General features: G+C 44.0%; 1 protein-coding gene across 50 annotated transcripts in view; it reads right to left on the bottom strand.

The window, feature by feature from the left end:
• PKP4 (plakophilin 4) overlaps positions 1-24,758 on the bottom strand; it is a 258,819-nt gene that overhangs the window by 5,585 nt on the left and 228,476 nt on the right. For all 50 annotated transcript variants that reach the window (XM_086354216.1, XM_086354067.1, XM_086354075.1 and 47 more), the window contains 8 exons: positions 18,844-19,027; positions 14,311-14,428; positions 12,676-12,867; positions 12,302-12,475; positions 9,153-9,303; positions 5,897-6,092; positions 1,701-1,785; positions 1,460-1,577 (listed from right to left, as the gene is read on the bottom strand). In XM_086354216.1, the coding sequence (XP_086210342.1) occupies positions 1,460-1,577; positions 1,701-1,785; positions 5,897-6,092; positions 9,153-9,303; positions 12,302-12,475; positions 12,676-12,867; positions 14,311-14,428; positions 18,844-19,027 (1,218 nt within the window). The remainder of the gene's footprint in view (positions 1-1,459; positions 1,578-1,700; positions 1,786-5,896; positions 6,093-9,152; positions 9,304-12,301; positions 12,476-12,675; positions 12,868-14,310; positions 14,429-18,843; positions 19,028-24,758) is intronic.

Here is a 24,758-nt window from a genome sequence, read left to right as displayed (position 1 = left end):
AGATATGAGATGTGCCCATAAACAGATATCACACTAATCCCGAGGGATGGATGATCAGCCCTCAGAATAACTCGAGAAACAAGTGTGAATTATATCCTACCTTCAAATGGAACCCAGAGAGGGACCTCGGAACTTGGATGGGGCTCGTCAGCACTGTCCAGTGTGGGTATCTGAGTCCTCAAAACGAGTTCATTGCTTACTATGTTCTAATTTGTCTGAAATTACTCTTTTGCCTGTACACATGCCTTTCGTTAAGCAGCCCGCTCTCCCACTTGCCCTGGCACCACTCTTTCCAAGTTCCCTAAAGAATCCTGAGCATTTCCATAAAGCAGGATGGCCTCAGGCTATACCTGGGAGCCCGGCAAGAATGTGTCAAAACCCAAGCAGAGGTCTTTTTGAAGGAAAACAACTCATAATTTAAAAACTAAGATATAAATATATATCACGCAGTAGGTGGAGATAATTTTTAAAAATTCCTGGTATAAGTGAAGACATCTAATTACGCGACAAGAACCCCCAGTTGTATATTAGTCTTTTTGGCCACATTTGTCCACAAGAGAAATAAGACTGCCAGCAGAAACACAATTGAATACAACAGATAATATTTATATGTCAGAAGGAGAGATTTAAAGCCAAATAAAAGATGTTTATTACTTTTCCTGTTTCATTTAGCTAAGAATTAAATTTACAGGGCTGAATCAACTTGGTGGTAATATTCTGTTCTTACATGTTAAAAAAAAAATTATGTTGAGTCTCAAAACATTCTTTCTACCAAATTAAACACCACTAATAAGTAGGTAGCATGGTTGCCAAGACTCCCAACTTACAAATCATAGGGAATCCCTGTAAAGCCACCTACAAGGCCTGCCCATGAGCTCTGAATGCTGGGGTCTGGGTGCAGCCAGCAAACAGAGGTTTAACTGGTGAGAAGTAAGATGCAGGGGGAGATCATGGCTCTCCCACGGTCTAAAGGACTCTAATAGTTTTCATCAAGCAAACTAAAAAAATCACTTTGGAAGAGATTTCAGACTTATGGCCAGCAGGCAGACAAGGGCAACCATTTTCAGGCACAAGCTAGTGGTTCTCAAAGTGTGTTCCTCCACTCTCCTATATCCGGTCACCAGGTCGGCTTATGAAGTGCAGGTTCCCAGGCCCCTTGGCAAACCTAGTGAAGCAGAAGCTTGGGGTAACAGATGCTATGGAGGAGGCTGGGCCACTTTTGTACCCTAGTTGGTGTAAACTTGCATAAACCTTTCAAATGGAAGGAGGAGAGTGGGCCTGCTGTTTACAATAACATGTAATTCCTGAAGAAGGCTTTCAGTTTGAAGAGCAAACTCTCCTTCCCTCAGTGTTTGGAAGTGACAGGCTTAATCAATTAGTGTGCATGCTCAGTCTCCTCTGGACGGGAAACGACATTCTGTCACACGCTCTCACCTAGGAGGGGCGTTTACCCACTGACCTGACTGAATGACGGGTGACATCTGTTGGTTGGTGGTAGACAAGGAAGGATGCGATTTGAACCGGTCTCGCTCTAACGTTGACACAGGTGTAATAAAATGGTTCTGATTCCACCCATCCTGTGGAGTTAAAAGAGAAAAGGAAACCTCTCAAAATGAAAAATGACATTTCATGATAATAAATGATTACGACTGTGCGCTCTGATGAATGCTAATTATATTAGAGCTATTCTCGTAAGTTACCTTTTTATAAATGCTCCGGAGGTCCCGATATTGCCATAATGTATTCAAGACCTGGGCTGCTGCCTTCACCACTTTCAGAGATGATCTAGGGAAAGAGCGGGTGTGTTAATGAACGTGGGCAGCATCGCCCCAGGCTCCACTTGAGAGACTTTGGCAGCAAAGCGGTGGCCATGAGGCCACCTCTCCAAGGACCAGGGCGGGGAGGAGGCTGCTGCTAGCAACCACCAAGGTGTGAGGAGCCCCTGGGAGTCTGTCAAGCTCAGGGCTGGCCAGATGTGGCAGGGACCAAATACAGGCTCCCAGGCATTCGGCTGTGTGGTCAGAAGCTGTGGTTGGAATGAGCCCGTGACTGCTGACTGTGACCACACATCCCAAGGGTCTGAGGGCCCTGCCAAGTTGGCTGAAATACCCGCTGAACCATTATGGGGCCTTCTTATAACTTTCCTATCGTGTATGCTGCTAAGTCGCTTCAGTCGTGTCCGACTCTGTGCGACCCCAGAGATGGCAGTCCATCAGACTTCCCTGCCCCTGGGATTCTCCAGGCAAGAACGCTGGAGTGGGTTGCCATTTCCTTCTCCATGTATACCTTGTATTTCCTATCGTGTATACCTCTTTGTAAACACGTGTGTCTGTGTGCTCTCATATTTGCTTTGGAAAATAAGGTCAGTTACTGCCTCCCCTCTCTGAAGACTGTTGAATGTTGGTGCTGTATTCGAGCGCCGCTGACCTCAAGTCCAGGCAGTTCAGCTCAGGAGCTGGTCCTCTCAGTCAGCGGCCTCACCATGAAGAGAAGTGGGAATGTGGCCTCCTGCCTCAGCGAAGGCCTTCAGAGCACCTCATGAGGGTGGTTCAGGGGCCCTGAAGAGAACTGAACACCTCTGTCCTCAGACTTCATTTTGACATTGAAGACTTGATCTGCTGTCCTCTTCCATTCCTTATCTTCCCAAATAAACCCTCAGGACATGGGGGAAGAAGAGAGGAGAGCAGGCTGGTGGCACCTCCTCCACCCAGTCCATCACAGCAGAATCTGGGCGGTGATGATTCTGAGGCTTCAGCAGGGGGGTGGCACGTAGGCAAGTGGAGGAGCCTCACAATCTCAGTTCCCAGAGGTGAGTCAAGGGAAAATCTGGGTCAGACCCAACCACTCTAAGACTTTTTAAATTTAAAATTTCCAAAACAGACAACAGAGCAAGGAATACCCTAAAGAAGAGAATGCACAGGAAATTTCAGACGCCTGGGATGGTCCTGCAAGGTGTCCACAGCTCACAGCCACCCACTCTCAGCCAGGGTCTCACACTGCTGTTGCTGCTGCTATTGTTTTCCATCTTTGAATGCTGGGCAGCTGGGATCAGGTCAGGAAAGGCAGACCTCAGACCTGGCTCCAAGGAATACTCCACAAACCTGACAGCAGGGGCGTGCTAGGTGCACACCGGGACACCAACAGCTAGACCACAAATTTTTAGACAGGTTCTCTGAGCAGAAACCTGACTCCTGAGAAAGCAAGAAGTTTCTCTGCCCTCCCTTTGCAGCACCATTCCGGATGCAATTACGTAGTCTCATCTCTAATTTCTCTCATCCCATCTTCTCCTCAATATTGTTCAACTGGGCACATCTCAATCCTAGTCCTACCTGGCTGAGCAGCACATGTGATATGCGCTCACCTTCAAAACGCTTTCTGCATGTGGCTTGCAAGGCACCAGGTGTGGCTGGGTCTCTTCTGAATGGTCTGGCTGCCCTTTCTCGGGCTCACTGTCGGCTCCTCTTATCTCCTTGACCTCAAACCATGAGGGACACCAGAGCCCTCAGGCCTCTTCTCTTTTCTATCTACATCTCTTGTTGATCTCATCCCATTTCTCTTCTTTAAATACGCCATCCACATCCTATGACTCTCAAATTGATCCGCGGCCTGGACTCCATCTTGAACTTGACTCGAGTACATTCCACTCCTGACCAGACCTTCACGTGGACATCTAATAGCCATCTCAAGTGTATCACATCCCAAACTCTGGTCCTCCCTGAAGACCTGCTGCTCCTGCCAGCCACCCCATGTCGGTAAGTGGCAATTCCATCCCATGGTCTCTTCGGTCAAAGACCTCAGAGTCATCCTTGACACTTTCCTTCTTTCCTGCTGCTCATCTAATCCTTCAGTAAATCCTTCACTGATTCTACTTTCCAACATGTCAGGATCAACCACTTCTTCTCCACCTCAAGTCCTGTCACCGTTAGTCTCATTAGGAGTCAGGGGAGAAGAGTTTGTGGAGTTACTCTGATTACTTTCAGGGACATCGGATCATGTCTCTCCTCTGCTGTACACTCTCCAATAGCTCCCAGTTTTGCTCCGAGTAAAGTCGAGAGTCCTCTGACACTGACCCACAGGCTCCTGTACTTCTGGTTACTGTCCCTCGCCCTCTTCCCTGCTGACTTGCCCCGCTGTAGCCCCTCTGGCTTCCCGCCCTTCATCACACACACGGGTGCTCTTCCGTCTCTGGGCACTTCCACTTGTTCCCTTTGCCCCCAGATGCTCTTCCCTCCCTCCTCCAGGTCTGTGCTCAAGAAGCACCATCTCCTCGAGGTCTTCCCGACTGTCTAAAATTGTAACACCGCCTCCTCACCCTGGCGAGCCCTATAACTATCCCTGTTATATTTATATATATATAAATATATTTATATATTTTATATTTTATAATTTATATATTTATATATTTATATATATATAAATATATATCCCTATTTATTACTTGCCACACACTCAGTACCATCCACAGGCTAAGTGCGCTGCTCACTCCACTGGAACCTCATCTGCTCTGCCCAGGGAACATAAGCTGCCTGTGGGTAGGTGTGACCTGCACACTGCTGTAGCACATGGCAGGCAGGCAGGAGACAGATGCTTGGTGAGTGAATTGAAAGGAAAGTAAGTTTATGTTCAGAAGAAAACTTGATTTGATCTAGGACTTTCTGAATCTCTTGTTTTGAAAAAAAAAAATTAGACTTTCTTTTTTTCAATATACAAAGATTTTGGCACTCTTTCAGCATTTCTGTAGTCTGCTCTTATGCCTTTCACAAATAAAGGCTATCTCACAAAATTTTAAGAGCACGAAATGTGATTTTGGTTACTCTTATGGAAGAGGGGAGAGAAGGGGAGTTAGTGGAACAGGACCTTAGCTTTTTCTGTAATGTTTCATTTCCTTTGAAATAAAAAGGAGTGTGTGTGCACTTATTACTAATGAGATAAAAAAGATACATACATAAGAAAAAAAGGACTAAAAGGAAATACGGATAATGTTGATAGCTGTGGTTTCTGTGGAGTGAGACTATGCTTTGCTACATTATTCTTATATTTTATCAACAGAAATTATTTCAAAAGTATATACAATGTGACTTCTAGCACTGATGCTCAGCCAACTAATAAATGTTCACTAATTGGGGGCCAGGCTTTGTTCTAGACACTGAGGATGCAGCAGTGAATAAAAACACAAAGCGCCTGCTACTGGTGCGGTAGATGCCAGAGGGGCCGTGGATAAACCAGGGAAGTCACTGCCCTACGGGAGGTGATCTGGGGGGCAGGGCATTTTACAACTGAAGTGGAGGTGCTATCCTGCGTGTCCTACACGTCCCACTTCCTTGAAGGATTCTCTGATCTGGTATTAAGGCAAATTCATAGTCACCACTATGGCTCTGTGACAAGAAACCTATTTTTGCCACCAATCCTTCTGCTGCTTCATCACTTGGGTGTCACCCAGAAGCGACATATGATCCAAGCCCAGGGCTCATCCTGAGGCCACATGTAGGCTCTGCTGCACGTGGTGATTTTAGTACTTTGTGGGAGCAAATGAACCCAGAACTGAGGATTTAGGAAGAAGTTCTTGCAGAATAGAGCCTGGAGCAGAGCCAAATGCCCGAGGGAGATGGGTCTTTAGGTTTTCCTCCCCATGACACGTCTGATTCTTCCAGGAGGCAGAATGACCACATGCAGCTTTAGGGACAGGACAATAGTAGGGCTAAGGGATGCTCCAAGAAAATAAAGAGCAGAAAAGGGGCCACATGACCACAAATACTTCTCCTAGCAAACTAGGTTTTAACTGCTTAGCTTACTGGCATGTAATCCAACAGGAAATGTATCCTTGACCAAAGCACTTGTCACAGGGCCAACCCAAGAATGAGGGCCTGGGGCTGGCATCCCCTTGCAGCAGACTTGCCTGTCTCCTCTGCCCTTGGTGATGTTCACCAGCTTCTCTATGCCTCCCGAATCAGCCAGGGCCTTGGCGTTCTCCATATTCTTGCTGGTGACCTCGTGCAGGGCGCAGCAGATGGCCGCCACGGTCTCATCCGACAGCACGCTGGGGCTGGCGCCACCTGGGAGCCGGTTGACCAGGTCTCGCATGGCGTATTTCCCTGCCCAGGACAAAAGAGCTCATTCCGATTCTGGAAGGGACCTGGTTTTTGTTATTATTGTTATTGAAAAATTGTGATTGCATGGTCTCTTTAAGATAAAACCTCAAAAGAGACAATAACAGGAAAGAAAAAAATCCACAGTGAAAAAGGAAATGACAAACATTTTAACTGTAAGGGGCAGGTTAACATCACAGCCAGGCCACTTGGGGAAATGATTTGATTTATAAAACTTTACTGAAAATTGCTAAAAGAAAATGTAAATCAGGGTATAAAACTGGTGTACTAATCACACTGCTTTAGTTTCCACTACTTTCATGAACAGTGAGAATAAAGGAATTATGATAGTAAATATTGTTCTCCATTCAATTCCTATGTATCACAATTACAACTTCCTCTTAAAGCTTTTAAAAACTTTTTTTTGAATAAGTTTTAAGTTGGTCAAATAAGGCTGCCAAAAATACTTTTCATGACATCTTTCTAGATCTCAACATGTGAAATGGGTAGTTACATATTTTCATCAAGTTGAGGGTTTCTATCGGTCTGGCATCTGACGTCAGTAACAACGTGTTTGTTTCTTTTAAAGAAGACACAAATACAATTCTGGTATGAATGAGTATGCTGTATGTCTCAGGAGTGATGTAATAATAAAGTTCCCAACAGGACAAGGCAGGGGAGCCCCCTCGCTCCTGAAGCATTTCCCTACAGGCCCTCAATTTCCCTTACTCTTTTCCAAAATGCAATTATCTCGAGCTTTTCCCATCTCAATTACTGACTGACAAACTGGAAATTAACTAAAGCACAAGTAAATATTTTCTTAGTTTTTTCCCCCATGCTAAATAATTGAGTGGATGCTAAATGGGGTTTTTATTGAAGACCTATTTATATACAGTGGTAAGCAGGAGAAGATAGTGCCTGAATACAAGCTCCATGATTTACAGCACGTCAAGGGAAGACTTGAGCTTTACTCATAGAGAATACTGTTACCAAGAGTGGAAAAACAGTGATGACATCTTAAGCCAGAAGATAAATATGGGTTTTAGGAAAAGATGATAAGTTAGCACTTGTGATTGTGAATACTTGTGAACGACCAGCAGGTCCGCAACATGTAATCTGTCATTTTGCTAAGGCATAGTTTTAAACTGCACTCTGGACGTCTGGGAGAAGGCCGCTCACTCCATCTGTGAGCGACCCTAGCAGTTCTCTCAGAGCTTGCGGCCCAGACAGCTAGCTTGGTCAGACTCAGGTGAATATGCAGGAACTTTTGTGAACTCACAAAACTGTGTTTCCTTGTGAAGAAACATCTCTGGAGACAGAGTCCACTGCTAGTGCTGGACGTGAGGAGAGTGAAGGGAGTGGTTCTTAGGAACAGAAATGCTGGGTAAATCAGAGTCAGATCCGGGAGGCGCTCAGACTGCCTAGGAAGGAAGGGATCTTCATGGGGAAACAAGAAAAAGCGACTCCTGAGTAAATAACGCGGGTAAAATAAAGCTCATCAGTGGAGGGAGAATATGCTCACTGAAGTTTAAAAGCGGGTGAGGAACTCTCAAAAACACAGGGAGGCACTGAGAGAAGGCGAGGCCCCGGAATGCACACTGGTTCTCCCCACAGGTCTTGGCTCTCATGGAATTGGCCAGCACCCTCTGCTCTCCCACTCTCTCCTCCATGTGTGGAATGATAGGCTGCAAGGCATCTGTGGCCAACCCTTTAATTTTTAGCAGTAAGAACTCCCAAACTATAAATTCAAATAATATAGATGTAACAGAAATAACTTAAAAAATCTCTCTTTAGGGACCTAGAGGATTTCTCTCAAGGAAATGTGGAAACTTCAAGAGCTATAAACACATCTACTGGAATCAGGCATGAGTTGGAGTATGAACAGGCTGTGGAAGAAGCTCCTTTCCTCTCTGTGAGGTACAGTTTGGCTCCATGGAGGAATGGTGTTTTAAGAACAGGATAATCCAGGCAATGACTTAAAACAGCATTGCTGTCAGGCACTGTGTGAGGGGCCATAGAGAATTCTGTCACTCTGTAAGGTAAACCTTCTGGCCCCTATTCCTTTCCTCTCTCCCTATCTCTCATGGGCATTTTAATGAGTTCAACATACATTCACTAATCCACATAAGGTCTTGTCTAATTTCTCCTCCTCCTCCCCTGACCCGTCACCAGCTATGGGTCTGGCGTGGAACTTGCATTTTCACAGCAAATCCATTGTGAGGAGAGCTGGCATGGGCAGCTTCCTTTCAGAGATGGAAACCAAGGAAGGGTTTTCAATTGAGATGAAGGAATGGAGCCTGGTGGGCTCAATACAGGACACCCCAGGTTACATAGCCAGTGAGCAGTGGATCCAGGGTTTAACCTGAGGCCCGCTGATCTTTTCTGTATGCCACACTCTACTTGGGATGGTGGCCATCCCAAGGAGGCAAACAAGGTAAGCTGCCAAGAGTGCAGAACTTTGAAGAGGAGCTCATTCTCAAGTTCATGTAAGTGCTAGCCACATTTAAGGGTGAATGCCTCCTATAGTTTTGTACCTTATATGCCTCATTTGCCTTTCCCTCATCCTGACCCTGCCCTGGGGTCAGGCCTAGGGGCACTGGCTCTGTTTTGGTGTGAGCACTTACACAGATCTGAGAAGGAAAAGCTATAAAACATTCATGTGATTTCTTTGTAAAATTTAGAACATGGTAGTATTGGTGAATTAGCAGATATAAGTCTCAAAAATCAGAAAAGTGAGAATCAAACCTTTTTTTTTGTGGTTTAAGAAATGAATCTCTCTTGGGAAACAGTCACGCCAAATCTACCAAGTAGCTCTGTAATGTATGACTGAAACTGCTAGCTTTTCTGAACACGTACCTTCCAGATCAATGTTTAATTAATAAGCCTACCTCTCGCTGAAATGGAGTGGTCAGGAAGGACAGACACAAAGGTACCAAATACACCAAGAAACCAGGGACTAGGACTCAGTTGCTAATCATTTTAAATGTCATATTTTTATAAATCAAAAGAAGAGCTTTATAAATGCTGTCATTTCTCTTTAGAGTTCATCAAGTCACCAGAACATACCTATGAGCTCCTTGTTGCGAACATCTAGGGCCATATTCCTCAAGGCAGTCGCCACAGAAGAAACAACTCTATCGTTATCCATTCTCAGAAGCTCTACTAGGATGGGGAGCCCTTTTTCTTTGCGGACGGCTGCTCGGATATATGCTGCGAACTAGGAAACAAAACAAGATAATAAGCAATTATAAAACAGAGTGCAGCTCTCAGGTATTACTGTCACCTAAGAAAAATGTTTTCAAAAGATGAACTAATAGATTAAATGTTTTCTTTTCAACTGGAGATTAAATCTGTGATGCCAGTCAAGAGAAAACCAGTTTGGGAAAAAGATAAGCTAGGATGACTGATTTAAAAAGAAATCCCAAAGCCTGAAAACCTCAAACCACCATCTGGCAGATATTTTTGTGCAGAAAAGAGAAGGCAGTGATTACTTTCTACTTCAGCTACATAAACATGATTAAGGACGGATGGCGTGTCTTCTCTGCAGTTGGCCCCATGCCAGGTCCAGAGGCTATAAATAGCATGGCAGAGCTGGTAACTGATCAGTGCACATTAAAGGAGAACCTGTCTCTATCCAGTCGTCTTTTCCCTGTATTCTCTGCAACAATATTTACAGTTTAGTAACCCTTCAAAGAAATTTCTTGGGAAAAAAATCCCTTGCCTTGGAAGAAAAGGAACTCTCCAGGAACACTGAGCATCATAATTCATATACATTGGTGAAAAAGTAAGTATATCTGTGCGCAAAATGCTTTATCATTCAAGATTAGTTAGCTGCTGCTGCTGCTTTTTTAAAATCCACAGTCAAAAACTTCTTTCGTGATTAAGAGGCAAGTCTGTACAGTGAGTCAGTCTGGGCACCACATGAATTGGAAATGAACACGAAGTCATCAAGGAAACAAACAAACAGAAAAAGTAACATTTGAAAATGGGTCTTTAATCTTGTTTTGAGCTTTCACTGGCATTTTTACCAATACAAACTATCTTTCACAATTTAGGATAATTGAAAAATGTTGCTCATAAAATATCTTAATACTTTCCTGCTGTGGTCAAGACACAAGGACAAAGATCTGCCAGCCCTTTGTATTATTTTGAACATGAAAATATGTGACTGATGCTTCTTTAATATCAACAGAATGGATTTTTTAAAAAACATAAATAAAAGGAAAAGATACATTTCAAAGATCCTATTAGCTTTTTTCAGGTAAAGTGAATACTCCTGTTTTCTAAATCAAATGAAATCTGCGGGGGAGACATAATACACAACTTGCCATCGGGTAAAGGACTTGGGCAGCTTTGGCAACTTCTCCCTCTGAAACCTGCAAGCATAGAACCAATGCCTGTCTCTCTTGGAGACAACTGGCTCAGTTTACCTTGAGGGCCTCCCTTTCAGAACATTACCACTGTTGCCACTCCCAAAACAGCTTCTCACTTGCTTACATCTCTCACCATGACTATCTTGTTTTCTTAATGAGAGTCCAATATTTTGATTTACTATTTTCGATACCTTTGAAATCACTTCCATATAATATTTACATTTTAAATGACCCTGCCATTTAACTTCTATTCACTAAAGGTCCCAGAAAACAAAATTCTACAACTCAAATCATATCTATTTTAGTTATTGCTTTTAAAATCACCATATGATTCTCAGGTCATAAGGAGCTGGAGGTGAACACCACATAACCAACATAAATATTTATGAATACTTATGTGCTGGGCACTGTCCTCGGTCCTCCACATTTATTACCTCATTTAATCCTTAAAACCACATAATGAGGTGAGTATTATTTCCATTTTACAGATGATGAACCTGAGGACAGAAAGATCTGAGGCCTCCAGCTAGTAAGGGAGGTAGGGCAGGATTCAAAGCCAGGGATTTGGCTCCAGAGTCAGTACTTAGATGCTATTAGTACTTTTAATGTTTTTAATTAATTAATAGTTGATTTACAATGTTGTGCCAATCTTTGCTGTACAGCAAAGTGACATACACGTATCAAGAACATAACAAAAAAACCACAGTGGCTTAGCACTAGGCCTAATTATTTATATATAAGCATTAGAACAGCTGGCTGCATGCTAGCAATGCAATACTTTTCACTCTCATGGAAAGAAACAATGCCCAGACAATTTTCGTTTTGGGAGGTGGTGATGGAGGAAATAATCAAAAACAAGCATTATAATAATTCTACTAAAACATACTTGTTGGCAAACTTCTAGAGGTTGAAATGTTTCAAACAAGAATTGTCTGAGATGTTGTCAGATGATATTTAAAAAGTTTTGAGAACTTGCTTATGGTGGTAACAGTAGGAAATCACCTTCAATTTTCCTAATGAAGTCACAGATTTACCAGTGGAGGCAGAAACTCTGCCACACGTAGGTTCTGCAAGTATTAGAAAGGAACAAAGGCCCAATCTCAGCTCCAATTCAGGCCCTCGGCATCTCTCACCAGGCTCTCCAACAGAATCCCAGCCTCCATGGCTCTTGACTTCAAATTCACTCTCAGTGCAGCTGCAGATGGGATCCAACAGTGTCCACATCAGTCTGTCTATGTCGCCTGTCTGCTTAAACCCTTTCAGTGGCCCCTCTGGTCTGAAGGTCAGGTTTTAGCTCCTGAAGCTTGGCCGTCAGGCCTGGGTACGAGGGCTAGTTCCACCACGGGCACTCTTTGTCCCCCTGCACATCTCAGCCACCAGCCCATAGCCTGCGCCCATGACGTCCTCACTGTGAGGGCTCTTGTGCCCTCTTGTCCCTTTATCTGGAAAGCTCCCTCTGCACCCAACCTCACACTGTGTGGCTTCATCTGCTCATTCTTAAAGGTTCCACTTGGGCAGCACCATCCCCCCAGGAACTCTTCCCTACCTCCTGGAGTCCCTCCTTCCTTGCCTTTCCCTCACCAGGCTGGGTTAGAGGTCCTCTTCCAAGACCATGGAGTCTATGCAACACTTACTCAATACATCTGTTTTTCTCTTTCGCCTTCACTTTCTCATGGGGAAGGGCTATGTCATATCCATCCTTGGATCCCCAGAGCCAACTGCAGTCTCCTCACTTTTTTCCTCCTACCCTTTATCAAGCTCTAAACACCTCTGTTCGTCCCTTTCCATTGACCATGGCAGGTCTGACTGCATGGAGGTGTGGACGAGCGGAGGACATCCTACCTTCCAGTTTCCAGCAGAGAGGTTCTGGAGTGATCCGGCAGAGCCTTCCAAGGTGGCTGGGTTGGAACTTTCTGCTAGGAGGGTCAGATACGGTTTTACCACTGATGGGTGCCACAGCATCTCAACGCCTTTGGGGGACTTTGACAGTCCTGGGATAGGACCAACTCCATCCCACTGAAAGACAAAGAACATGTACTGGTGGAGGCAAAGCGAACACAGTATTCAACATTTGAAAACATTCCTTTCTGCTGGACTCAGCTAGAGCTATGCAGAAAAGCTGAATCATGAGAAAAAATTTTTTCTTGCCAAATATGTGATTTCTTACTCCCAGAGAAACAAAACTTTAAGAGTTTCACGTCAAATAAAATGCTAACTTGATCCTCTTGTGGTGTCCTCTTTTTCTTCTTCTTCTTCTTCCCCCAGCAGCTTGGCTCCGAATCTTTGCTGGGAGACTCTTTTCCGAGTAAGTCATCTAATTCGTTCAGCCCCAGCAGCCGGGCCTGAGGCACCTCCAGCTCCAGCCGATACGACAGGTTCCTCAGGGTGCACACGCAGTTCTCCACGGTCTGAAACCCAACACAGTGCAGGGTTAAAACCATCGTAAAGTGTTAGTGCAAAATGCTTCTGTACCAAGCACCAGTGGCACTAAATAAATGTAGAATATGAAAGAACTGTTTTTCACTGATGGGAACCTGCAACCTGAAAGTTAGAACTCTGATTCCAGACTCAAGTTGGTGGGACCCCAAGCTCACAGAGTGTGCAGAGCCTCCCAAAGTAGAGCTGAGGATCTGATTTCACACTGAGTGAAATGTGTGGGGCTCTGGAGGGGAGAATGCCCAAGGTTTCTGCTTCAGGGCTGCTGCAGTGGCAGAGCCCCCAAATTACCAGAACCCCACCCCTTCTCCCAGCTGGGAACTCTCATCATGACAGCAGGTGTGGCCACGGCCCTCCAGCACAGCCCCTCCCCCAAGTGCCATCTTTGTCCTCTTCTTCCATCTCCCACCTCTCCCCTCCATCTGTGGAAAGTCCCACGATCTCTTTCGTTCTGCATTTTGCCTTCTGCACATGGTCTTTTGCCCCTCCAAAGTCTCCATCACACCTCTAATTGGGAAGCCAGCTGTCTAATCAACAAAGAGTGTCCAAACCAGTTCAGTTTTGCCCTGCAAGTGCTCCCCTTCCAATCTGTTTATTCCTCTGAGTTTCATCTGCAGATCTTTTGGTTCAATGAAGCTCAAATGAAAACCTGGCTGTCACTCTGAATTCTCCTCTACCTCCTCCCAAGCCTACCACTCATCATTCTTTTCTCTCACAGACCGTTATTTTCAAACACAGGCCTACTTGTGGCCTCTCTTTGTCTAGCCCAATCTGAACAATACATGACTGGCCTGCTTTGGGATTCTAGATACATTTAGTCCCTCTTTCCTGTTTCTTCCCACCTTCCCCAGCTTCTGACGCCAGTGTAGACCCTGGATATGAGCAGCATGCTTTGTACAAGGGCCGGGATGGAGGAAATAGGAGGGGAGGATGAGGGGTTCATGTGGGAACAGAGGGAGCAGATGAATGCAGCAACCTGGGATGCAGAAGGGGCACCCTTTGGTATCCAGGCAGGCTGGGCAGAGAGGTGGGGGGTTCCAGTGCCTCAGTCAGGAACTTTTATTCAGTAAATACTCAGATGCAGACAGATCTGATTGTAGCAGCAGGGGATACGGAATTAGAGGGAACAGCAGTGGGGCAATCACCTTGACACTGAGCCCAGGAGAGTCACAGAGAAGGTCTGGACCCTGCTAAGGTTCTTACTGCATGGAATCATTCAGTTTTCACGGTTCTAAGGCTATTTTCGTTAAGTTCTCTTGTCTCTGTTAACTTGTAATTTTTATAGAGACATTCTCCCTTTAACCTGGAGCGTAACCTAACAAAGAGGAGAGGGTCAGGAATTCCAGCCAGAGTCAAGGGCATGCAGATAGTGGTGGTCAGCAGCTGTTGTCCTCTGCCAACCAGCATTCACTGACCTTGCTGTCGTAATCCGAAGTGTTCACACACGTGTGGATCACATACAACAGCGAGTCCACCAGCCCCTCGCAGGACCGCATCTGCTTCCTCGCTTCCTCCCCAGCAGAGCTGAGATTCCTATACAGGCAGAGACACGGGGGAGCTCATTAGCCGTGGAGCCTTACCTTAATGATCCGAGAATGGACGACAGAGCAGCGTGTAAATCTGGTCTGAGGAGGCGTATGGAGCCTGCATTTTAATATCTCAAGAGCTCATAATAATAGCCAGCCCCTCATTAGCCATGAATAGAAGACAGCAGGGACACTTGAACTTCGTATCTCTCTCATGACAGGTCACTTTCTAACCTTCTAATAGAATTATTTTTGGGGCTTATCCTGAGTTTCCTTCTATGTAAAAAAGGAGGAATAATAGTAACTATCTCATAGGATTGCTGTGAGGAAAAGATGAATTGCTACAGATAAAGCAATTACAAAAGTGCCCACCATGTGAAAGGATGTTTGTTAGCCATGCACGGTTGCTATATTCAGGCAGTTGTACTTTCCTTGTAAGGCCATAAGGTCTTGGAAGTCCCTGCACCTATTAAAACATGTTTTGCATGTAGTAGGTGGTCATAAATGCTTCTTGAATGAACAGAGGAAACATCATTTCTTACACAAAAACTTCAAGTTAAATGAGAACACTTGGTCATGCTACAATTTGCCTGATCTTTTAAATTATTAAAAACTCTGAGTTGTTTTTAGGTCTCATCCATACTGAAATTTTACTGTCCATTCAACATTGTGAATTGATTCCAAATTATAAGGCTCTATTTTATGTGCCATTAACAAAGTAGTCTAACTCTGCAATTTTGCAAAAATTAGCCTTTGTAAGGGGGATTGAGAATGAGTTCTCTTTTTACCTTTGTTTCTCTGAGGCCACAGAGATACTATCACCTATGGCAGCCCACTCCAGTACTCTTGCCTGGAAAATCCCATGGACGGAGGAGCCTGGTGGGCTGCAGTCCATGGAGTCGCTAAGAGTCGGACACGACTGAGCAACTTCACTTTCACTTCTCACTTTCATGCGTTGGAGGAGGAAATGGCAACCCACTCCAGTGTTCTTGCCTGGAGAATCTCAGGGACGGGGGAGCCTGGTGGGCTGCCGTCTATGGGGTCGCACAGAGTCGGACACGACTGAAGCGACTTAGCAGCAGCATAATCCCTCTGCGGTAACCTTTATGCTGCACTCAACAGCTGGCCTCTTCTGTTCCTCGTCTCTCTCTGGTTTTCCTCTCATCTGCTGTCTTGCTTCTCAGCCTCTTCTGCCCGTGGGTCCTGCTGGGGGTGCCCAGGGCTGTACTGATCCCTGCCTCTATCTTTGCATTCTTCCTGGGTGGTGTCCTTCTGTTCCTTGGATTTGACACAAGGAACACAACCTGTGGACCCATGACCCCTAAATGTCTATCTTTAGGGCAACCCCTCTCAAGAACGCCAAACTCATTTAATCCTGGTATTACCGTATGGATAGCTAATTAGACATCTCAAAGTAGACCAGCCAAAACCCTCAGTTACTCCCCCCTGCCCTCTGCCTGACCTCATCAACAGCACTTCCATGCTCCCAGCTGATCTGGCCAAAGATAAAGGCGGTGTCCTTACTTCCTCTCTTTTCGTTGTCCATCATAGTCAGTCAATGAGCAAATCTTGTCAGCCTTTCCCTCTATAACATACCCAACTCTGCCTACCTCTCTCCAGAGCCTGGTCTCAGCCACTCTCATTGTTTGCCTAGATTGATGCACAGCCTCACCTTCTTGCCTCCACTGTCCCCTACATCACAGTCAGAAACCATAGCCACTCCCATGATTAAAACCCTGTTTCCCATGGCACTTGGCAGGTGGTACAGACTCTTTCCTATGATTTAAAAAATCTGACATAACCTGGCACCACTCTGCACCTTGCACATTAAGCTCCAGCCTCGAGCCTGTCCCTGCCCCAGAGTCTTTACACGCCTTGTTGCCTCTGCCTAGAATGTGTTCTCCTCACCTCCCTCACCAGCCCTCATGTGAGCAGCTCCTGTAGTATCTCAGATACTTAAACTTTACCTCCTATGAGAGACCACCTGACCTTCAAAGTACCCGGCTAGTAACTCTTAGGTCACCCTATTTTTTTAAAATGACATCTGTTATTTTCTTGTTTATTTACCTATCTTCATCAATAGAATTCTGTTCTATCAGAACAGGGATCCAGTCTGTTTTGGTCATCACTAAATGTACACAGAAGGCATTCGCCAAATGTTAATAGCTCTGAGCCACTGGGGGAGCCTGTGTGTCCTGCTCCTGGGCTTTCCCTGAAGCCCGGCAGACTGGCTGAGTGATCACAGTCTCCCCTTTCAGGCATGGGGAGAGGATGAGATGCTGACCCACGAATCAGCAGTAGAGGCCATGTGACCTGCTTGGTGATGCAGGAATCTGAGTCAGGGAGTTGGTCTGTCCTCTAAGAGCCTAACTCTTGTCACCACCACCACCCCAGCCCCCACCCACCGCCCCTGCCAGTTCTAGGCAAAGGAGCCCACAGTTAACCATTCCAATAGGGGAAGGCTTCAGAGGAGAAGCCCAGGCTCCTTCCCCTGCTCCCACAAGCTCTGTTGTAGAGATGCTTAGACACCTTAGCTTAAATGTGAATAGCGTTCACTGTGTTATCACTACATGAAGCATTCTATACAAGCTGAGTCTTCACAACTCTGAGACGGTATTATTACCCCTGTTCTAAAGATGAGGAAACCAAGGCTCAGAATGGAACAGAAAGCCCGTCTGTCTGAGGCAGAGCCCTAAGGTTTGTTTCAAATTCCCGAAAAGCCTTGGCAACAGCTGATGAGAATGACCAGCAAATAGGGAGCAATACTGTAACACTTAAAAGAGGCCTTCTGGATTTCAAATGCTAAAGATAATGACTGAAAATAGTATTTGGGTTCATTTTCATTTATTTATAAAACTCAAATCCAATGACTATTTAAACTATACCTTTCTGCACCCTTTTAAAAGCAGAAAGGTTTCAACTGTTACATTAAAAAAGTTAAAGTCACTCAGACATGTCCAACTCTTTGCGATTTCATGGACTATACAGTCCATGGAATTCTCTAGGCCAGAATACTGGAATGGGTAGCCTTTCCCTTCTCCAGGGGATCTTCCCAACCCAGGGATCGAACCCAGGTCTCCTGCATTGCAGGTGGATTCTTTACCAGCTGAGCCACAAGAGAAGCCCAAGAAAACTGGGTAGCCTATACCTTCTCCAGTGGATCTTCCCAACCCAGGAATCGAACTAGGGGTCTCCTGCATTGCAGGCAGATTCCTTACCAACTGAGCTATCAGGGAAGCCCAGATTTAAAAAGACCGACGTCTAATTAACAGACATTGTATTAGTTTCAGGTGTATAACACAGTGATTTGACATCTGTATACACTGTGAATGGAGAAGGCAATGGCACCCCACTCCAGTACTTTTGCCTGGAAAATCCCATGGATGGAGGAGCCTGGTAGGCTGCAGTCCACGGGGTCGCTAAGAGTCGGACATGACTGAGCGACTTCGCTTTCACTTTTCACTTTCATGCATTGGAGAAGGAACTGGCAATCCACTCCAGTGTTCTTGCCTGGAGAATCCCAGGGACGGGGGAGCCTGGTGGCTGCCGTCTATGGGGTCACACAGAGTCGGACACGACTGAAGTGACTTAGCATAGCATAGCATAGCACAGCACAGCATAGCATAGCATAGCATAGCATACACTGTGAAATGATCACCACAGTGAGCCTGTCACCACACAAAGTCAAAACATATTTTATTTCTTGTGATGAGAACTTTTAAGATTAACTCTTAAGTCTCTTTCAACTTTACAACACAATATGGTTGATTATAGTCACCAGGGCTTCCCTGATGGCTCAGATGCTAAAGAATCCACCTGCAATATGCCTGCAATGTTTGATCCCTGGGTTGGGGGGATCCCCTGTTCCAAGAAATGGCAACTCACTCCAGTATTCTTGCCTGGAGAATCCCCATGGACAGTGGAGCCTGGGGAGCTACAGTCTGTGGGGTTGCAAAGAGCTGGACACGACTGAGCGACTAAGTACAACACACACAGCATGTAGCTACCAAGGTGTACATTGTACCTTCATGACTTACTTATTTTACAACTCAAAGTTTATACCTCCATATCTTGAATTTAAACAAAAACCAGGCTGCAAACACATTAGCAATCAGAATGTAATAACCAGAAAAATGCTGTTAAAGCGTAAAACACTGGAATTTTGGCAGTAATTTTTCAGACTGAAAGGTTTTTTTTGACTAGTCTATAGAAGAGTCATTTACAAGATAATGTCTATCAAGCCACTAGTCTGTGCTCATAATGTTTTCCTCACAGATTAACAAAGTCTAGTGGCTTACACTTAAACAAACTTGGAAACTTACACAGATATTAATGAAAGTTAAGTAAATCATCCTAAAATCAACTTAGCTATGACACATGTTATTTAATCAGACAATCGGAAAGAAGAAATAAAATATCTACCTCAGGCAACCTGTTGTATTACGCAGAACGAGTGAAGTCTGAAATTTAATTTTATGATCATCATCAAAAGAAGAGTTATTCCATCCAGAATGTGGAACGATCACAGTGTTTGTCAGAGTCGAGAGAGCATCTCGGATGATTGTCATCTTTACAGCATCACATGAGGATAAATTCCACAGAACTCCTAAAGAAGGCAGATTTTAAAGTCAAATCATCAATTAGAAATCCTGCAGTTTTAGAAATGAAATGAACATGTTAGCATTAGTTGGGAACTCAGTCTGTTCCAAACCTAATGGCCTGAATTTACACCCAGGCTGGGGCTGGACCTCTAATAAATGTTGAGTGAACATATATGAGTCTCTGGTACATCATCAAGTCATCCTTAGGCAAGATGACTGTGGTTTTGCAAAGCAAAGCAGAGTTACTCCATGAGGAGGACGGGCACAATGTAATCAAGGATCACAAATATGACGCATCTGTGACGGTTGTAAAAATGAGGTTCCTGTATCGTCTCTTACATTTAGTGTTCTCTGTGACAAGCCATTTTTACAATTTAGTTCTTGAAAAGAACTTCTCTTTCTCAAAAGACTTAAACTTTCTCTTCATCACACTTCCTTTTCTTACTTTCGCTAGTGGGAAGCTCAAGCATAAATATTATGTGTGCAATGACTTGCTGGCACAAAGAATGGTCACACATTTGTTTCGTCTCTCTTATTTAGAAAAGGTTTAAACACTTCTGTTTCCACATTAAGAGTGTTTTTAGTATGTGCAAATTACTACCATTCCTTTTTGGATACAGGCAAAACACTAACAATAAATTAAAAGCTACTGATACTGTAATTCGTATCAAGATTCCAAGGACAAGAGACCTTAAATGTAGCTTATTAGAGTGTTACTTGAATTACAAACATACTTGAAGGTCTTCATTTCTGTGTCAATCATAAGAGGGTTAAATTATTGTTGTAGCATGCATATTTTCTAATAATTACTCTTTTAGAAATTAGAGAAATTTCAAGATTATACCTACTCTAATTTTTACATCAATGCATTTTCCTAAGTAAGGGGGAAGGGGATGGAGGAGAAATGGTACAGCTGGTTCCTCTGCACTGAAGTCCCTCAGAACCCTACACTCCTGATGTATCCTTGGCAAGTTGCTTTCATCAGTACAGTGCTTTTAGAATTATCAGCACACAAAATGTTCGAGGCCCTGTGGAGGGAACAGAGTTGGCAAAATCTGCCCGTGTCCATGGAAGCACATCAGGCTTGTGAACATGACTGAAGAGTGTCAGGCCAGAGACAAGACTGAAAACTGCTGCTCTGGGTCTGGTGACCAAGAAGCCAGCCTAGAAACTGCACAGCCTCCTCTGGGCCTGACAAAATCACAGGGCCCTTTATAAAGGAGGGAGGCAGGAGAGAACTGACAGGAACTTTCTTTCTTTCTTTCTTTCTGAAGGTTGGAGGAGGGGTATAAGCCAAAGCCAGAACCAAAGAGAATACTCTATAAACTGAGAGGACCATCATTCCCCATGTCTGCCCTGACCAACCCACACGGTTGTCAATGGTCAATGATGGAGGCAGATGCAGGGCTCCGTCTTGGGTCCTGGCTGCTCTCCACTCTCACTTGGCTTTGACTTCTGGGCCTTGCTGACTGGGTTTCCTTTCTTCCCCCAAGACATTCTTTCACCCTTCCTCTGCTCCTACCCTTTGGGGTGGGACAGCCCACCATAAGCATAGCTTTTTCATTTCCCCTAAAGTCAGGAACAAGACAAGGGTGCCCACTCTCAGCACTACTATTCAACATAGTTTTGGAAGTTTTGGCCACAGCAGTCAGAGCAGAAAAAGAAATACAAGGAATCCAAATTGGAAAAGAAGAAATAAAACACTCACTGTTTGCAGATGACATGATCCTCTACATAGAAAAGCCTAAAGACTCCATCAGAAAATTACTAGAACTAATGAATGAATATAGTAAAGTTGCAGGATATAAAATCAACACACAGAAATCCCTTGCATTCCTATACACTAATAATGAGAAAATAGAAAGAGAAATTAAGGAAACAATTCCATTCACCATTGCAACGAAAAGAATAAAATACTTAGGAATATATCTACCTAAAGAACCTAAAGACCTATATATAGAAAACTATAAAACACTGGTGAAAGAAATCAAAGAGGACACTAATAGATGGAGAAATATACCATGTTCATGGATTGGAAGACTCAATATAGTGAAAATGAGTATACTATCCAAAACAATCTATAGATTAAATGCAATCCCTATCAAGCTACCAACGGTATTCTTCACAGAGCCAGAACAAATAATCTCACAATTTGTATGGAAATACAAAAAATCTTGAATAGCCAAAGCAATCTTGAGAAAGAAGAATGGAACTGGAGGAATCAACCTGCCTGACTTCAGGCTCTACCACAAAGCCACAGTCATCAAGACAGTATGGTACTGGCACAAAGACAGAAATATAGACCAATGGAATAAAATAGAAAGCCCAGAGATAAATCCACGCACCTATGGACACCTTATCTTTGACAAAGGAGGCAAGAATATACAATGGAGAAAAGACAATCTCTTTAACAAGTGGTGCTGGGAAAACTGGTCAACCACTTGTAAAAGAATGAAACTAGAACACTTTCTAACACCATACACAAAAATAAACTCAAAATGGATTAAAGATCTAAATGTAAGACCAGAAACTATAAAACTCCTAGAGGAGAACATAGGCAAAACACTGACATAAATCACAGCAGGATCCTCTATGACCCATCTCCCAGAATATTGGAAATAAAAGCAAAAATAAACAAATGGGACCTAATTAAAAGCTTCTGCACAACAAATGAAACTATAAACAAGGTGAAAAGACAGCCTTCAAAACGGGAGAAAATAATAGCAAATGAAGCAACTGACAAAGGACTAATCTCAAAAATATACAAGCAACTCCTGCAGCTCAATTCCAGAAAAATAAATGACCCAAACAAAAAATGGGCCAAAGAACTAAACAGACATTTCTCTAAAGAACACATACAGATGGCTAACAAACACATGAAAAGATGCTCAACATCACTCATTATCAGAGAAATGCAAATCAAAACCACAATGAGGTACCATTTCATGCCAGTCAGAATGGCTGCTATCCAAAAGTCTACAAGCAATAAATGCTGGAGAGGGTGTGGAGAAAAGGGAACCCTCTTACACTGTTGGTGGGAATGCAAACTAGTATAGCCACTATGGAGAACAGTGTGGAGACTCCTTAAAAAACTGCAAATAGAACTGCCTTATGACCCAGCAAACCCACTACTGGGCATACACACCAAGGAAACCAGAATTGAAAGAAACACATGTACCCCAATGTTCATCACAGCACTGTTTATAATAGCCAGGACATGGAAGCAACCTAGATGTCCATCAGCAGATGAATGGATAAGAAAGCTGTGGTACATATACACAATGGAGTATTACTCAGCCATTAAAAAGAATACATTTGAATCAGCTCTAATGAGGTGGATGAAACTGGAGCCTATTATACAGAGTGAAGTAAGCCACAAAGAAAAACACCAATACAGTATACTAACGCATATATATGGAATTTAGAAAGATGGTAACGATAACCCTGTATGTGAGACAGCAAAAGAAACACAGATGTATAGAACAGTGTTTTGGACTCTGTGGGAGAGGGAGAGGGTGGGAAGATTTGGGAGAATGGCATTGAAACATGTATAATATTATATAGGAAACGAATCGCCAGTCCAGGTTTGATGCATGATACACGATGCTTGGGGCTGGTGCACTGGGATGACCCAGAGGGATGGTACGGGGAGGGAGGTGGGAGGGGTGCTCAGGATGGGGAACACGTGTATACCTGTGCCGGATTCATGTTGATGTATGGCAAAACCAATACAATATTGTAAAGTAAATAACCTCCAATTAAAATAAATAAATTTATATTTAAAAAAAAGCACAGCTTTTCAAAACCTCAGCCTTAGCGGTGACCCACCTTGTTAGGCTGACTCGAGGGAGATTTGGACAGTCCAGAATCAGGGAAAGGAAAGACCCTACTTTATCTCTTAAAGCTTGTCCTGTCCACCACGACAGACCTTTGCTTCCATAATTATTTTGTGGCAGATGCACATGGCAGGTGCTCACAAAATGAACTGCAACTCCACAGGTGGCCCCACTTCTCTACGGATAATTCTGAGGGTTCTGCTGGGCTTCCAGGGGGAGCCAGGGGAGGGGTGGGTGGAGAATTGGGGGCAGGGCTCTAGATCCTACCCCAGTTCACCCAGAGTGGCTCCAGCCTCTTTTCTCAATACTGGGCTTCACTTGTGTGTTGCTGTTTGAAAAACTGGGTTTTGGGTCTAAAAGGCATTTAAAAAGGGCTGTAGTAGGGGAAAAATATCTGAGGACAGATGACCACAGAACAGACCTTGGGAGCTAAGAGTGAAAAACGAGCCTCTGAAGGTTGGCTCTGACCTAGATGATAGGTGAGCTGAGAGAAGCCAAAAGGTTGAGGTGTGGAAGGGTGGGTGGCAGCAGCTGCCACAAACAGGGCTCTAATGCTTCCTGCCAACCAGGCCGGCCTCACTGCCCAGGGCGCTGAAGAGGCCTGCATACGTGGCAGCGTGTGGCCCTGAGGCTGTGGTGGCAAGGGTCATTTCCCAACCTCCCCTGCTGACAATTTTATATCATGTGATTCCTAAGGCCATAGAGCGATTTTTTTTTTCTGTGAAATCATTTCACTGTCCTCACTCTACAGAATTCTACACATGGGGGAGAGCTGCATTTTCCAATAAGCTACCTTCTACTTCACAGAATAAATGCATTCCAGTAAAATCCACTTAAGGCAAGGTTTATGGAAAGTAAAGTCTATCATATTGTAGGCTATAGGTATAAAATGAGATATATCTATACAGAAAATTAAACAGTGTTGAGTCACAAACTTCAGGTGAGACCATGACTAAGAAGAGGGCTGGTTCTTGGCACACTTCTCTTGAAGCTGACGCTTAGAGGTTCTCTGATCGCTGGCAGAAAAGCTTGTTTCTCATGGTTCCTGCCTCCACTCCTGGCCCCTTCTAAGATCTACTCTGGCAAAGGATAGTTACCAGATTTGTAGATTGGCCTGATTTTCTGTCCCGGAATAAGAATTTTGTCTGGCTCTTTCTGTTCCTTGTCCAGCATTTAGAATGATCAGTGGAGTTATATGTCATTTCACAGTCTACTACCAGCCATTACATCTACTTGGGATTGGACAGCAGAACGTTCACAGATCAACATCAATAACAGTAACTTGGCCATTTTACTGTGGTCTTACTCTTTGCCAGGCACAATGTGCTTTACACATAATACGTTAAAGAGTCAAGACACACAAAATAAACTTTCCATTTAATGATTTGGTGGGCTTGAAATTCCACATGTTGACTTTTTACAGTATGATGAGCATTTATTTTTTCTAAATTTAATATTAATTTAAATTTCATTAGGCAAGCATAGTAGGTAAGAAATACTCTTTCATTCGTTTATATGTCTGGTTACACTTATGCAGGGAATACAACAGGAGCTCAGGAATATATGTCAATGGATCCACTTAAATAGCCTGTATTTGTTTTTAGATTTCTGTTTTACTGCTTGCCTGTCAGATTTAGTTCCTAAGTATTCCATCCTTTTCACTTCTTTTCTGAGGGTCCTGAGAGTATCCTTTCATGTCTGTAACTATAGGGAGAGGGTCAGAACAGTGGTGTGAATCTTCAAGGGAATTCGCCAGCATAGTTTTGCTTGTTTTTCACCTGAAGACCTAAACAGACAGTTGCTGAAACCAGCACCCTAGTTATGGGCTAGGGGAAGCACATTGCTGATCCATCTCCCAGCACCAGAAGTTACACCAAAATGCCTGGATCCCCATCCCTCA

The sequence above is a fragment of the Bos grunniens genome, chromosome 2, assembly GCF_055505025.1.
Source record: "Bos grunniens cultivar Pamir isolate PY7600 chromosome 2, Bosgru_T2T1.0, whole genome shotgun sequence".
Taxonomy (NCBI): domain Eukaryota; kingdom Metazoa; phylum Chordata; class Mammalia; order Artiodactyla; family Bovidae; genus Bos; species Bos grunniens.
The sequence above is the reverse complement of the archived record's forward strand: the minus strand, read 5'-3'. Positions and strand labels throughout refer to the sequence as shown.